This window comes from Trichoderma citrinoviride, assembly GCF_003025115.1.
Source record: "Trichoderma citrinoviride strain TUCIM 6016 unplaced genomic scaffold BBK36scaffold_19, whole genome shotgun sequence".
Classification (NCBI taxonomy): Eukaryota; Fungi; Ascomycota; class Sordariomycetes; order Hypocreales; family Hypocreaceae; genus Trichoderma; species Trichoderma citrinoviride.
The window spans coordinates 173594-189106 of NW_020194727.1; the positions used below are offsets into that span (position 1 = coordinate 173594).

At 53.4% G+C, this 15513-nt stretch overlaps 6 protein-coding genes and 1 non-coding gene across 7 annotated transcripts; 2 read left to right on the forward strand and 5 right to left on the reverse strand.

Moving 5' to 3' along the window:
• Positions 1–1270: 1270 nt before the first annotated feature.
• Positions 1271–3050, forward strand: BBK36DRAFT_1163390 (carotenoid oxygenase; the record flags this gene model as incomplete). The annotated part of the gene is made up of 2 exons (XM_024894531.1): positions 1271–1390; positions 1452–3050. 2 exons carry the CDS (start codon positions 1271–1273, stop codon positions 3048–3050), a joined length of 1719 nt encoding a protein of 572 aa, XP_024745381.1.
• Positions 3051–4087: 1037 nt separating this feature from the next.
• On the reverse strand, positions 4088–4724 carry BBK36DRAFT_1163391 (hypothetical protein; the record flags this gene model as incomplete). The annotated part of the gene is made up of 2 exons (XM_024894532.1): positions 4088–4224; positions 4301–4724. 2 exons carry the CDS (start codon positions 4722–4724, stop codon positions 4088–4090), a joined length of 561 nt encoding a protein of 186 aa, XP_024745382.1.
• Positions 4725–6319: 1595 nt separating this feature from the next.
• BBK36DRAFT_61712 (ubiquitinyl hydrolase) lies at positions 6320–8882 on the forward strand (the record flags this gene model as incomplete). Its single annotated transcript, XM_024898367.1, has 4 exons — positions 6320–6347; positions 6430–6497; positions 6587–8685; positions 8738–8882. The coding sequence occupies 4 exons, from the start codon at positions 6320–6322 to the stop codon at positions 8880–8882; spliced, it is 2340 nt and encodes a 779-aa protein (XP_024745383.1).
• Positions 8883–9249: 367 nt separating this feature from the next.
• BBK36DRAFT_1130248 (DNA-binding protein) lies at positions 9250–10395 on the reverse strand (the record flags this gene model as incomplete). The annotated part of the gene is made up of 6 exons (XM_024891823.1): positions 9250–9564; positions 9748–9893; positions 9960–9988; positions 10055–10093; positions 10157–10182; positions 10261–10395. The coding sequence occupies 6 exons, from the start codon at positions 10393–10395 to the stop codon at positions 9250–9252; spliced, it is 690 nt and encodes a 229-aa protein (XP_024745384.1).
• A 479-nt stretch (positions 10396–10874) lies between these two features.
• Positions 10875–12172, reverse strand: BBK36DRAFT_1130332 (hypothetical protein; the record flags this gene model as incomplete). The annotated part of the gene is made up of 3 exons (XM_024891835.1): positions 10875–11009; positions 11057–11486; positions 11667–12172. 3 exons carry the CDS (start codon positions 12170–12172, stop codon positions 10875–10877), a joined length of 1071 nt encoding a protein of 356 aa, XP_024745385.1.
• A 1149-nt stretch (positions 12173–13321) lies between these two features.
• On the reverse strand, positions 13322–13423 carry BBK36DRAFT_t185. The gene has a single exon. It is a non-coding gene; the product is annotated as a tRNA-Ile (tRNA).
• Positions 13424–13552: 129 nt separating this feature from the next.
• BBK36DRAFT_68698 (guanylate kinase) lies at positions 13553–14203 on the reverse strand (the record flags this gene model as incomplete). The annotated part of the gene is made up of 2 exons (XM_024898520.1): positions 13553–14133; positions 14185–14203. The coding sequence occupies 2 exons, from the start codon at positions 14201–14203 to the stop codon at positions 13553–13555; spliced, it is 600 nt and encodes a 199-aa protein (XP_024745386.1).
• Between the last annotated feature and the right edge of the window lie 1310 nt (positions 14204–15513).

The window sequence follows — 15513 nt, forward strand, 5'->3', positions numbered from 1 at the left end:
GGTGAATGCGGAAGTGCTAAGCGAGGCAAATGCGACCCCGTCTCCAACTGGGGGGGACATCGTACACCAAACCCTGGATAGACTCCATGAAGTCTTCGAACCTCCGCCCCATGACAGCTGGCACCTCACTATAGAAACACCAGAAAGCAGTCAATTAGCCAGGGAGAAAGCTGCACATCATACGAACACACGATGTTGGTGATGGATGTGTCCTGCGGCCATGATACACTATACAGGGGTTGCGCGCAATGATAGCGTGACTAGCCCTGACAACCCTCGAATTCATTGCCTAAACGGGAATCTTGGTCCAGCATCTGACTGAGTTAATTTCCAGGCAGGGTCAGTTTGGCAGCCGCTTCGTCTCTTGTTCAGAATGGCATGTCGTGTCTGTTGGAAGCTTGGACAGGTGGTAAAAATGCGGTGCTGTCGTTGAAACTCGATCCATGTCAAGACTACCTCAAGGTAGCTCATGTTGGACACTTGAGATACCCGGCTACATTTTCACGAGAAGACTCAGCGCACTTCGAATCCCAAGATCACAATTCCATCTACTGGGAGCTCTTGCAAACAAGACGAATGCCGCTCCAACTGCCAGCTTGGTGCTACCGCTGCTTGTAACAGCCCGCAGTTGCTCAGGCTCGATTAAATATTGAAAGACGTCGATGTCAACGACATGACAGCATTTTGAAGCTCGCATTCGCTTGCGCTCGACGCCATGTGGGCCAGGATGAACTTGTGGCTGCCGGAGCTTGCATGCAGTCCCCGGTCCTGGAGATGCCTGTCCCTGTCTCCTGATTGGGTGCCATTTTTGGGTGGCGCGAGGTGAGTGAGATGCGGAGGCTGCTGAAGCCCATCGTCGGATTCTCATTCTGGGGCGAGACAAGCTGTAATCTGGCGACGAGATGGTGCTTCTTTCGGCGCCAAGGGCAGACGAGGCGATGCGATTTGCGGCACAATTACGTGGCCCGTCGTGTAAGTCAGCGCATTCACCTGGGTAGCTTGTGACGGTGCTGTCCCAGCCGTCAGGTATATAACGAGAGGGATCCTCCCATGCAACGATGGAAACTATCTGTCATGCTCAACGATCAAATCTACAACAACTGCACTTGAGTCACTCACGTTCTCATCCCTCTCGAGTGCCTCAATAGTCCCGCCTATGCGCGGCCGTCCCAGCTTGGCGGCACTACACAACCACTTGCGATTATCTGTGCCCTCAAGCAGAAATCAACGCCCCCTATTCAACCCACTGCTCCCGAGATCATTATCAGCCATGGCGCTTAACAGCCAGGGAGTCATTTCTCGCACGGCGGAGGATACAGACAACGACGTGCAGCAGAGACTCACCAACTGGGAAAACCAAGCATGGAAGGAATGGCCATCGAAGGCTCAGGTAGCTTCATCTCTCACCCTCGCATTATGCAGCTCCATCGGCTGACAATGCAACACTACAGTTTGAAGGACTAGAGGAGCATCGTGGACCAGTCCAGCTGACGGTCAAGGGCACCATCCCATCATGGGCTGCTGGCTCTCTGTTCAGAACCGGACCAGGTCTGGACAGAGTGGAGGGCACGGTCAGGGGCACCCACTTCATCTCCCACTGGTTTGACGGCATCGCCCATAGCCATCGATTCGACATTATCCCGCCCTCAGAGGCCGGTGGCAGCGCAACTGTGACGTATTCCTCGCGGCGACACTCAGATGAAGCCGTTGCTGAGATCAAAAAGAAGGGCTGGCCGTCGAGCGTCACCTTTGCTCAGCGGGCTGACCCCTGTATTGGAATCTTTGCAAAGGTCATGACCGTCTTCGTCCCTGGCAAGAGCAACACCAACGTCGCCGTCATTCCAGATATGCCCGGCGGCGATGACGTTGAGCAGGGAGATTCGTCAAAGGGCAAGGCCTTGTACGTGCTCACCGACAGCTCGGCCGTGAGCAAGCTCGACCCCAAGACACTGGAGCCCATTGGCAACGCCAAGCAGACGTCTCTCCATCCTGACCTGAAGGGCCCAATTTCTTGCGCTCACACGCAGCGCGATCCCGAGACGGGAGACATGTTCAACTTCAACCTGGAGCTAGCCGGGCCTCATCCGACGTACCGCATCTTCCGGGTCAACGCCCATGACGGGACAACCGACATTCTTGCCACCATTTCGAGCAAGGACTTTCCGGCGGCGTACATGCACAGCTTCTTCATGACGCAAAACTATATTGTCTTCTGCGTCCAGTCAACGCAATTTGCGTGGGGTGGCTTGAAGATTCTCTGGGAGAGGAACATTCTCGACGCCATTAAGCCGTTTGATCCCTCTGTTCCGTGCAGGTGGGCGGTGGTGGACCGAAGGCAGGGGAAGGGCGTCGTGGCGGAATTTTCGACTCCGGCTGGGTTCTTCTTCCACTCAGCGAATGCGTTTGAGGAGGTGGTCGAGGACGAGAGCGGCAATAGCCATACAGAGATTTGCATGGACGCCATCTCGTACAACAACACTGACATCATGCGCATGTTCTACTACGACATTCTCCTTGACCGAAACGATGCGACGAAGAAGACTATGCTCGACAAGCAGTTCTACAAAACCACCCAGAACCGTCTCTCGCGATATCGCTTCCGCCTCCCGTCCAAGCCACAATCGTCCAAGGAAAAGGCATCTGCCGTAGCCGAAGAGGTCCTCTCCATTCCCACCCCTCACGTCGGCGAGCTTCCCACCATCAACCCCAAGCTCGCCGGCCAGCCATACCGATACGTCTACACCGTAACCAACAGAGGCCTCTACGTCTTCGCCGACTCCATCGCCAAGACAGACCTGCACACCAAGGCCACTCTCATATGGAGCGGTCCCAAGGGGCATTCCCCCGGCGAAGCCATCTTTGTGCCTCGGCCGGGAGGCACGGACGAGGACGACGGGGTGCTGCTCTCGGTGGTGCTAGACGGGACGCTGGAGAAGTCGTATCTGCTGTGCTTGGATGCGAGAACGATGGAGGAGATGGGGAGGGCGGAGGCGGATTTTGCGATTCCGCTTGGTTTGCATGGGGCGCATCAGGCGAGGAGACCTTTTTGAGGGGATCATTGGTAGAGATGGTTGTTTTGTATAAAGCTGTATATACATATGTAATAAGAGGTAGTTGGTAGTCGTGATATCGGGTCCTCGGACCCTGTTCCTCTTCTCAGCCATACCCATTGACCATAGCAGCCAAATTCTTTCTTATATACCTATGCAGTAGGTAAGCACCAATCTCTTATACCATAAGTTATCAAGCTCCGCTCATAGTTAAGTGCTCTATTAACAACTTGATACATTACAGCTGAAACTCCAAGTGTAATCTTTAACCTCCCATGTCACAGACTGAGCACAGCTAAACAGCCATCGCTGTAAAGGAACTCTACCTGGTTATTAAACAAGTGTGGATAAGCCGTCCCAATGCGGTATGTGTCGGCATCAAGCTCGGATTTTTCGGGGCCCCCCAAGAAAAGCGCGAGGCTTTTTACTTGGTTTTTTTCCAATCGGCTGCGGCGTAATGCGCATGCCGCGGCTTGGGACTAGCAGAGCCCGATAGTGCATGGAATCCTGGGGAAAATGTGAGTCCAACGTGGCGATGGATGAGTGGGAGTCGTAGAGATGCATGGATGGAAGGACGCAGATTGAGTTGACAGGTTGTCAAGGATATCAAATATTTTTTTGTTTCAGCTTCTGATTTACAGGTTTCGTTCCTCCTTGCCTTTGTCAAGCTCCTCATCAACAACATATGCCCAAAGTGCTAAAGCAACGCACATCCATACATCGATTTTGTAACCCCAACACCACTGAGTGCTCAATTTTCAGTGGTGGACACGCTCCATTATTCATCTCCGGTACCGTGTAACCGCTTTTGAAATAAAAAAGAGGCATGGCGTAAATCAAAAGACAGCATCTTGATGAAAGAAGGTCTTCCAATCTGGGCTTTTTCTCTTTCCACCCTCGTCACAAAATCAGAGTGACTGCGATATTCCCCACCAATTCATGCCGACCATCGCTGGTATAAGAAAACAGAGCGGATAATTTGTTTTTTTGCTTTTTTCATTTGCGTCGTGTCCTATCTCACCAATGTGACGGTAAGCTCAGGCCGCAACGGCGTCGGACGTCGGCATTTTCATGCTGGTGCCGCTCAGGTCGGTGGGTTTCCGTGAGGGGTTCTTGGTGTAGTAGTCCGAAATGGCAGACTTGATGGCATCCTCGGCAAGCATGGAGCAATGCACTGCAGGCAAAAGGTTAGCATCACGGAGACTCAAGGCAAATAGGATAGATGGCAGGATAATCGGTGATATACGTACACTTAACGGGGGGAAGGCACAGCTCCTTGGCAATCTCGGTGTTCTTGACCTTGCCGGCATCGTCCAGGCTCATGCCGCGCACAAGCTCGGTCAGGTAGCTGCTGGAGGCGATGGCCGAGCCGCAGCCGAAAGTCTTGAACTTGACCTCCGAGATCTTCTGTGTCTCCGGGTCGACGCGGATCTGCAGCTTCATGACATCGCCGCAGGCGGGAGCGCCGACAAGACCGGTGCCGACATCAGCGTCGCTCTTGTTCATCGAGCCGACATTCCGGGGGCGCGAGTAGTGGTCCAGCACCTTTTCGTGGTACGAGCGCTTGGCCTGGACGGGTGCGACAGGCGCGAGCTGGCGAGCGGCGAGAGAAGGTCTGGCGAGGGGAGCGGCAATGGCTCGCCTTGAGACGACGCGGAGGCCTCTGGAGAACATATTGAGGTGATTTGACTGGAGTCGAGATGCGACTTGATGTGTGGTGATGATAATTGCAGGGCTTCGCTGGAAGGCGAGGTACTGCAAGGTGTGAAGATTGATGAGCGGAAGCGGAGTTCCGCTGTGAGGAACTGTGCGAGATGTCGAGAACCAGTTCGGATGCAATAGATGCGATGCGCTGGTATGAGGAATGCAGTTGAGGTTCAATAAAGTTGACGCGATCGATTGATGAGAATTCAGGAATCAGGGTAGTATCAAGAAGTCAAGAGTCAAGAGTCGATTGAAGAGTGAGAAATGAAGGCGAATGGCGATAGTTGCAGGTGAGGAGTCGACGCTTAATACAATGTCCGGCAGAAAGAAAGCGAAAAAGTGCTGATGGCGATTTCGGCCAAGTGCGTCTCAGCCATCGGCCAATCAGCGGCGTCGCCCCTCTCGGCCATTACGTCTATGCGCAGCTGTGGAGCTCGGCCCTCGTCGGAGCTTGCGGCCAATCAGAGCTTGATTATTCTCTTAGTCACCTATCAGATGCCTTGCCAATACGTAACTGCTGGTCACTGCTCCGCAAAAAGATTGCAAATCAATCTGATAAGATGCACGTGAACGGGGATAGGGTCACGTGGCCTGGCGACGGACGACGCGCATTTCAGTTGGCCCGTTCGGACTTTGACACGTCCTCCGAGCTGCAGGACGGTCGTTTGCTGTATCCTGCTGCTGACGCGTCTTACTGCATCCAGAGTAGCTTGTTTGCCAGTGTTATTACGGGATCTTGGGGATATTGAAATAGAGAAAAGCTTGTCTCAGGCATCGATGCTGCACTCCGCTGATCCCGATAATGCAGACAATCGGGGAGTGATGATGATGGATGGTTGTCTGATACACTGAGTGATAGGCAGGGCCAGCCATTGTTGCGAGTGTCTCGATATTGACTGCTCGCAATCATCTCTTGCAGTAAGATTCACCAGTCAGCACTGCGACCCCGCAATGTGGCAATCAAGATTGATACAATTGCGTCGATGCGAATAGTACATACTGAATATCACGAGTCACTCAACGATACTGTAGCCGAAGATTCGAGAAGGCTAGTATGGCATTCATCTTTGATTTTATCTCGAACCGAAGTGATAGACAAGCCTGTTATAAGTCTGTATGGCCGCTTCATTCCCCTCCACCTACCCTATATTCCACCTATATTTGGTGGCGGAACTCATGACGCAGTCAATCGTCTCTCGAATTTTCTCTGCTGCCCCTCCACCGTCCGATGCCGTCACCGAGGGGCAGCCTAACCGTCACCCACTCTCCAGTGCTAGTACATGCACCAAACCTCAGCAGTGCCTGGGGCTCGTAGCCGCTGAGCTCCAGGCTGCTGCACCCACTAACGATAATCGATAACGGCTCGCCCAGCGCTTGACCCGGCAACAACAACGCCACTACGTAACGAAATCAACATCAGCCTCCAACGTGCATGTGCTCACGAGATTTCACTTTTTGCTTCTTCTCTTGAATCTCCACCAGCTTCCAATAGCTGCTACATCGTCATCTCGCCCGTCCTCCATTCATCGCCTGTCCTCCGAGTCTCCTCTGCACCACCAAGAGACATGTCGTGCCCGCATCTCGACTCTGTCGGTATGTCAAACCTTTACCCCGCCACCTCGCAGCTCTTTGCAGCTATCGCCAAGTCACGGAAGCTGATGTTTCGTCACCGCAGAGCTTAAGCCGCCGACTCCCGTCCAGTCTGTGTACAAGGAAGACTGCACGCAATGCTTCGACTCGATTGTATGTCCTCCAACGGCCTGCAATTTTCCTTCCCTCGGGCTGTAACTGGACGACGGCTCATCATCTCCCCTTGTGTTTCTGCTGTGTAGGACAGCCCTGGAGGCCTCGATGTCTGCCTTCAGTGCTTCAACGGTGGCTGCACCGGCGACAGAGAGCACTCGCTGCTTCACAATGCGGTTTGGAGTCACCCGCTCGCCCTCAACATTCGCCGCACCCGAAAGACGGTCCACCGCGATGAACCGCCCGCCAAGATGACGAAGCTCGCCATCGCCGCCGAGACCGAAGAAGATCGATACGACACTGCCTTGGCCGCCAAGTGCATCGAGTGCCAAACGGAGCTGGACCTGACTAACGCCAAGCTGGCCCCCATCGTCGATGGCATTCTCAAGGCGCACACCTTTTCACGAAAGGAAGAGGTGAAGGCGTGGGAGCAGGAGCTCACGACATGCGAGCACATCCTGACCATGCAGCAGCACCCGCCCCGCAAGATCGAGCAGGGCGAGCTTGGCCACTGTTCAGGTTGTGATCTGCGAGAGAACCTTTGGCTTTGCCTGGAATGCGGAAACCTGGGCTGTGGCCGAAAGCAGATGGGTGGCGTCGACGGCAATTCGCACGCCCTGGGCCATGCCAACGAATCGGGCCACGGAGTGGCTGTCAAGCTCGGGTCCATTACCCCCGAGGGCACTGCCGACATCTACTGCTACCGTTGCGACGAGGAGCGCATAGACGAGCTGCTTGGAGAGCACCTTGCCCACTGGGGCATTCTCCTGGCCGAGCGACAAAAGACGGAGAAGAGCTTGACCGAGCTGCAGATTGAGCAGAACCTCAAATGGGACTTTAGCATGACGACGGAGGACGGCCACGAGCTGAAGCCTTTGTTTGGACCCGGCCTCACTGGCCTGAAAAATCTGGGCAACAGCTGCTACCTGGCCAGCATTATCCAGTGCCTCTTTGACTTGCCCTCGTTCCGGGAGCGCTACTACAGTACCAGCAACGACTTGCCCATTGTCCAGGATCCTGCTGCCGACCTGGAGACTCAGCTGAGGAAGATGGCTCACGGGTTACTGTCTGGTCGTTACTCGGTGCCCGATAACTCCACAGGGTCCGGATCGGAAGTAACCTACCAGAGGGGGCTGGCGCCCGCCATGCTGAAGCATCTGATAGGCAGAGGACACGAAGAATTCTCTACCATGCGCCAGCAAGACGCTTTTGAGCTGTTCCAGCATCTCTTTAAGCTCATCAGCCGGTCACCGCACAACGGAGACCTGAAGGATCCCACGGCCGACTTCCGGTTCGTTCTGGAGCAGCGGTTGCAGTGTCTCGGATGCCACAAGGTTAGGTACAGCTCCAACGAACAAGACAACATCTTCATCGACGTGCCATTGGAGAAGCTCGATCAACCAGACGAAAGCGGCCAGGTCGCAAACACCTACAAGCCGGTCACTCTGAAGGAATGCTTGGATAACTTCACTGCCGCCGAGAAGGTCGAATTGACCTGCTCATCGTGCGGTAGCAAAGCAGGCTTCACCAAGCAGTCGCTGTTCAAGACGTTCCCCAACGTGTTGGCCGTCAATGCACGAAAGATGGCTGTTGTCAACTGGGTTCCCGTCAAGATTGACGTCCCGGTTATTGTCCCGGACGAGCCGTTCTTGCTGGACAGCTATCTTTCCAAGGGACTTCAGCCCTCGGAGGAGCTCTTGCCCGAGGAACCCGAGAACAAAGCGCCTGCATTTGTAGCGGATGCGTCAGCAGTTGCGCAGCTTGAGGCCATGGGCTTCCCGCGCAACCGTGCCGAGAAAGCCTTGCATGCGACAGGCAACTCGGATGCCAACGCGGCTATGGAATGGCTCTTTGCCCATCTAGACGACGTCGATATCGATGCGCCGCTGGATCTGGGGTCCGGATCAGGTGGCGCAGACACGGCTGATCCCGCCAAAATTGAAATGCTGGGGGCCATGGGATTCTTGGCTCCTCAGGCCAAGAAGGCGCTGAAGGAGACGGGCGGCGATGTTGAGCGAGCCATCGAGTGGCTGTTCAGTCACCCCGATGACCAGGGCATCATGGAGGACGACAGTGCAGGCCAAAGCGGCGAGGCGCCTCAGAAAGAGCCTGCTGGAAGCGCAACGCTGCCGGCGAGGTTCCAGCTGCAGTCCATTGTGTGCCACAAAGGCACAAGCATTCACGCGGGGTAAGTTGCTTTGTCTTCTTTCTTCCTTGCCGTCACTGACATGTTTGATCAGTCACTACGTTGCCTTCATTCGAAAGTCCCTGGAGGGCAAGGAGACACCTACCTGGGTGCTCTTCAATGACGAGAAGGTAGTGGAGGCGCATGATGTTGAAGAAATGCGCAAGTTTGCGTATGTGTACTTTTTCAAGAGGGTCTGAGGCACCGGCGAATACGTTTGCTGCATTTACGAGGTTGTGACGATGCATTGGGAAGACGGCGTTTGACGCGCTGCCTCGTGTAGGGCAGCGCTTGGAGAGTGTTTGTGGACGAGCTTGCCTGTTGTATTAACAAGGGACATGATGTATTACCCTTGCGCTTTCTTATAGATGATTTACCTACCACAGAGACATGGATACCTATAAGAGAATATGCATCCGTATATCTACCCCATTCTTCGGGGGAAGCCCTGTGAAGGCCGTATAATGCACCGATATGTTCCCGCTCAACGCCGTCCCAAAGCCAAGTAATCTCGATTCATCCATCCCTTACTCAGTCCCTTAAAGTATACAAAAGCGTATGTGTCGTCTAATCGCCCAACCTGTAGCTGACAATGGTGTCGACGCGGTGATTCGCGGTGCTAAACCCCCTGAGCTGGACCCTTTCCCCGTTCTGGATCTCCTTTGCGTCCGAGTCCCCCCACTCGACGGGGACGTCGCTGTCGGCGTCTGCGTAGACGAGCACGTTAAAGGTGCAGTCGCCAGTGAGCTGGGGGAGGAATGTGACGGAGGCGGTGATTTGGCGGAAGATGGCGGCGATTTCGGCCTGGATCTCGGCTTCGGGCTTGTCCTTTTCGGCGAAGAGGGCGGTTGTGGCCGATGCTGATGACGAGTTTTCTTGTTGCTGTTCGGAGGAGGGGAAAGGTGGGTTGGAAGTGGCGTCGGTGTCGGAGGGGGGTTTGGATTTGGATTTTGGGGGAGGGGCGGAGATTTGGACCTTTCGTGTTCAAAGGTGTCAGTTCAGTCTCGAGAAAATATGATGTGTTTGTGGTTGTTGGATTGGTGAGGAAGAGGGATCGCGGCGTACATCGAATTGCCAGCGCTCGACGTGCTCGCCCGTGTCCTTGTCGGTGATGACGATGACGAGCTTGGAGATTTTGCCGCCGACCATCCACTTGTCGAGCTGGCTCATGATTTTCTTGATGTAGGCTTTGACCTGGTCGTCGGCGGAGACTGGATTCACACGGTACGATCAGCTTGCTGTCTTGATCGTTGGGACGGAGGAGAGAAGAAATGTACCGAGCATGTTGAGGCCATATTTCTTGACGCTGTGAGATATGCTTAGCCGACATGTCCTTCTAGAATCGATGGGGCTCGAGGGAGGTATGTCGTACGCTGTGAAGTCCTCGGCTGGGTAGACGCCGCGCTGGAATCTGTCGTTTGGAGAGCACGGTCAGCTGCTTGGTTCGCTGGGTTAAGGTGGTGAGGCTTCGTACAGGATTGTGTGTATCGAGTATTGAAACTAGAAGCACGATCGGTTAGAGACAATGACAATGCCCAATTGCGCCGGTCAAAGAGAGTGAAAAGATGCCAAGCATACAAATTCGGCCACCAGCCTTGAGCTCCCCTTGAGCGACAGCTTGTGCGTCTTGGACTCGTCCTTGTCCTTGTCCTTTGGTCGCTTGTCTTTGCTCGACGACGTCTTTGAGGAGGATTTCCTCTTTTCCGGTTCCATGGTTAAGGCCGTATCTCGTGTCTCGTGTCCCGTGGCTCGTGCGTTATATGGAGCTGTAAGGTATGGAGGGAAGAGCTCTGGTGGTGATGATGACGATGGCAGATCCAATGCAAGCAGGGGTGCTTTTCGGCTGATTTTGTTTACTTTTAGAGATGCGCGGTTGCGGGGCCACAGGCTGGGGTCAGTCGAATCAGAGGCGGGCGGTCTTGGTGCTGTGCCTGAGCCGGATAACCTTGATGGCCTGGATCTTACTACCGAGCGTGGAATGATGTTACAGAATCTATTCTTTCAAAAAACATGTGATAGAGAAGGCAGCTTGAATAAGGGAGATAAGATATCTTTGATTGTCAATCGGACTGGAGGATGCATATCGATTGCATCCGTAAATCACGTGCCCCCCTACGAACACCAGGCACTCCTCTTTCCTTCAGCTTCCTCCTTTCCTCTTCTCCGTCTCATGCTCACCCTCACCCTCACCCTCACTGCTCTTCAATCATAGCACAATCGTCGTGCCTCTTGAATGCACTCGAGCCGGTCGCGGAACCACTCCTCTCGCCCTTAGTCGCTCCCTCGCCGCCGCCATCTCTGCCGCCTCGCGTCTCTGGATCGCCGTCCTCGCGAGCCAGTAATTCGGAGAGCCGTGCTCGAAAAATTCGCTCACGTTGTCCAGGTCGATGCCCGCGACGAAATCGTCCAGGTCCTCCATTTCGGCATTGGGAACCTCGGCTTGATCCTGGCCCTCATCCTCAACCTGGTGTTCTGTGCCATCTTCAGGATTGACGGGCCGACCACCTCCGGCAGTCGACGCATCGTCGGTTCTGCCCTCAAAGTGCAACAGAAGGAAGCGAGCCAGGATGCCGGCGCTCACCAGCAGCGGAACCGTCTGAGCGCTAGTGTCCACGCCGTCAATGTTTTCGAACTGGTTCCATCGTATGGTCAGCTCAATGGCGGTGATGTGAAGCCCGTACACAAGCAGGTTGGATATGCCGCGCATGGTGCGTAGCAGGTCTGACCGCTGCTGTCTGGCTCGCTCTCGCCTTGCGTTTCGCTCTTGTTCATCCTGCTCCTGTAGTTGCTCTGGTCTTCTGCCACTGTGTCAGATGCAGCTGCTCATGATGGGTAAAGGTATGTGTGGTGTCAAGGGGAGGCTGACTGACTCTCTCTGACGGTGCCGCCTTCGACGCCGATGTCTTCGTGGTCCGCACTGTCCATCCCAGAAACCCGTCCATGCGAGAGCAATGCTGAAGCAGACGAGAATCACGATGACGTACACGATGATGTTAATCACAACGTACGCCGTGTTGTCGAGCCTGACCTTTGCGAAGAAGAAGCCGTAATACCCACATTGGCGTCCTTTGGTCGGCATATACGTGCTAAAGAACCAGAGCTGGAGAGCCGAGATGATGACCAGAAGCACCATGGTCGAGACGTTAAAGATGGCCATGTTGGTTTCTCTCGTCCGCCTGAGCGGATCCCATCTGCGATCGCAGCATGTGAGCGCTTTCCATATGTACATGGGCACGAGGAAGATGTATGAGCCAGCCGCCAGCTGCAGCATGATATAAATGTCTGCCCCTTGGACCCGCTGGTCCGCGACCTGGACGAGCAGAGCCAGAACAATGGCGCCGGACAGGAGGAAGCCCAGCAGGCGTATGTCGGAGACGTCGGCTTGGTCAAAGAACTCGACGAGAATCTCGCCGAACCACTGGAAATAGATTCCGAGGCGGATTCCAAGACCATACAAGTCAGGACGCCCCTCTCGCCCGCAGGAGATCATGGTGCCAAGCTGCAATCACAGCAGACATTTTCCATCCATTGGCCCAGGAGGTTTGCACTCTATACAGCCGTTACTATCGCGCGTGAGAGGAGAGTTCGAGAACTGTACCGATTGAACGTCAAAAGGCCGCAACTATGAGCATCAGCTGCAACTCGCCTCGCTGCAGCCCCAGATTTTGCTAGGTCTTTTAACCTTATCACACGGGCCTCATGTCCGGTCGGGCAGAGACAGGAGGCAATCCCGCGTTACATGTTACATTCCCCAGGGCGTTGCTTGACGGTGTGCCAGCATCGCTGAGCGGCGGAAGAGGCAGGTAAGGCGAGCTGGTGCGCGGTGTCGGTGCGGACACGCCATCGTGGTTGGACGAGGTGACGCAGAGAGAGCACACAAGAGGAGGGAGTGACATTTCTCTTTTTATTTGCTGATTCGTCCTGTTTTGCTTGGAAGATCTATTTTCGCACATTCCATCATGAAACAGCAAGCATGTGTTTGCCAGGGTCCAAGTGTGACCGGCTCCTTGGCGATTTCTCCTGAACCTTGACTGGTGAGAGCGCACAGAGTGAAGCTCGCGATGATGCACTCTTCTCTGGAGTCGACGTGGATAACAAGCAGTGTTGTTGACTTACTGCATGTCTCATAAAGTGTATTATCTACGGAGCGGGTAATGATCTCACAAACTTGGGAGATTTGTGCTACACCACGATGAACAAACACGATTATAGCCCGAAGCAGAGATGTTATTGCCACAGGAGGCGGGACAGACGCCCATATATTGCCAGTTCTCTGTGCCGCTATGCCCTTATGGAAATACCTGCCTGTTCAAGAAAGAAAGGTTGGCCTGAATGAAATGGCATAAAGTCCCGTCTGCACGCTGCGTCAAGAATCGCTAAGACCTTTGCTCAAGTTTGCTTTTTATATTCTCATGTATAGGCGGGATGTGTGATGCTGTCAAGGCTCCCCTGAAAGCGGCGGCCCTTCTCTAACAAAGTAGCACTGGAGCTAGACCCCGAATAGGACAAGCTTGGAAAAGGCGAATGTTCTACGGTATCCACGTGTTCGCGCTAATGAACGGCACTAAAACAAGACACAAAAGTTTGATTATAGACAAAAAGGGCAAAAAAACAGAAGAAAGGGCATCGTGAGACGTTTTGCTCCCGGCAGGGCTTGAACCTGCGACCTTCGCATTACTGATATTGGAGCTTGGAAGCTCTAGTATTAGTACGAAGCTCTAACCAACTGAGCTACGGAAGCCCTCTTGAGATGTGTGCCGAGGGAGGAATCGTCCTCTATACATCTGGCGGATTCTGTGAGCCGATATCAAACGGCGAATCTATCCACGTATGTTCTGGTCCATGCGATACTTGTTGGTAAGACCCGGATTCAATCTGTTGATAGTCCCCAAATGAAGGCTTCCAGTTTCTTGTATGACGCATCAAGATCCTCATTCACAAGGACCATGTCGTAAAGCCCGGAAGTCTCCGCTTGCTCAAGCTCGCATCTCGCCTGTCCAAGTTTCTTTTCGATGCTCACTTCCGTCTTCGTGCTCCGTTGCCGAAGCCGAGCCTCCAGTTCATCAAGGCTCGGCGGTTCAATGAGGACATAGCGAGCGTCGATGATCGCAGTCTCGCGCAATTGCTTTACCCCTTCAACATCAATCTCCAGCACCACTACCAAGCCTTCTGCCGTTTGGTATGCGACGGTCCGCCTGCTGGTACCGTAGTAGTTGCCGCTGAAGTATGTGTATTCGATGAAGGCGTTTTGAGAGATGAGTGATTGGAATTCGGGCTTTGAAACGTAAAAGTAGGTGCTTCCTTCGGCTTCGGCGTCCCGGGGTTGACGCGTGGTGTGCGAGACTGTCCTCGTGAACGTACCGGGATGTGCGTTCTCGAGCATTTGGATGAGGGTTCCCTTGCCGACCCCTGAAGGTCCCGATATGATGATCGGTCGGACGTCGTTCGGTTCTATTTCCGCGGATGTTAGATGAGGTTCTGGATAAGTCTGTTGAGATCGACGTGACTTGCTGGAATTCATCGTGCGGCTCTGTAAGCTATTACGGTTGCGGTTCGGACGCCGTTTGCTTGAAATGCGGATTTCTCAAGGGTTTGATGAAATGGGGTTGTGAACTGCTGGGCTTGGTGTAAAAACAAGTGTGTGTGATGTTTGTGTATATTGATGATAGGTAAAGGTTTTGGTTCAATTAGATACAAACGTCGGGGGCAGGGCCCTTCTTATACAATGACTGAGATCCGCAGAGACGGACCAGACTGGGGTCACCTTGTAGCTCAACAGTTGGGAGAAATAAGGTTGCGATCAAGCCACTCATATATCGGGAGCAACTACGCTGTCAGATTGACCTGCGAGAGATCGGAGATCGGAGGCCAGAGCTTATTTCCCTCCCCTTTTTGAAGCCACAGAAGGAGCAATATTTGTCTCAGACGTAGCATGGATCTATGTAAAGGCAACGAAGGACCATCCCGTTCTTCACGCATGATCATAAAGACTACAGATGTCAAATTCATAATATCTATAGAGAGATACTTGAGGGCAGAAGTCATGAAGGATAAAAAGGGGGGCTAACAAGATCAAACCAGATCGTCTCGATCGCTCACGTGGAAAGCCACACAACAAAGTATTAGCGATGACTCAAGATAAGGTTTAATCAAGGCTTGGCGAGCGTGGTATGTTAAATTGAGATCTACAAGAAGGCAGCAACCACTACTGCAGATAAATTGCAAAAGGCTTTGTGAAGTTACCGACTGGCAAGAGATAACTGAATCAACACAAGTTCGGTCTTAACGACTGAATCAATCCCAACAACGCAATAGAACCACATCAGGAGGAGACTTTGCAACAACTGCAGGTAGCCTGATGAATAACAAAGCCGAAACTTCCTTGAACAACCTTAAACATGCCTTTCACAAACCGGCCTCTCAAGCCCTAGAGCTGTAGGTGTTCTCCCTCCCCAACCGAGACTTGCAGAACCGATTAAAAGCCCTAGTATCAAAACAACTCGCCTCCTCAAGAAACAACACTCTCTGATGGTTGAGCCAAAGCAGAACTACCGTCCTTCACGCAGAACAGCAAAAAAAGGACAAAAACATACAACAGCCGGTGTTCGCTGGTGGTCACCCACCCAACTACTAATCTGCCGGTTAGTGGCTTATCTATGGGGGAGCGGACGGGACCCCGAGTTCTCCACTACCTATGGTCGTATGTGATGGTGAGGCCATCACGATGCACTCAGAACCGCAGGGGAGTGGACAGAAAAACAAGGATCTGAACAAATTCGAGCACCCAACACTCGAATCATGAGCACCTGCATGGTAGGTTACATCGCAGCC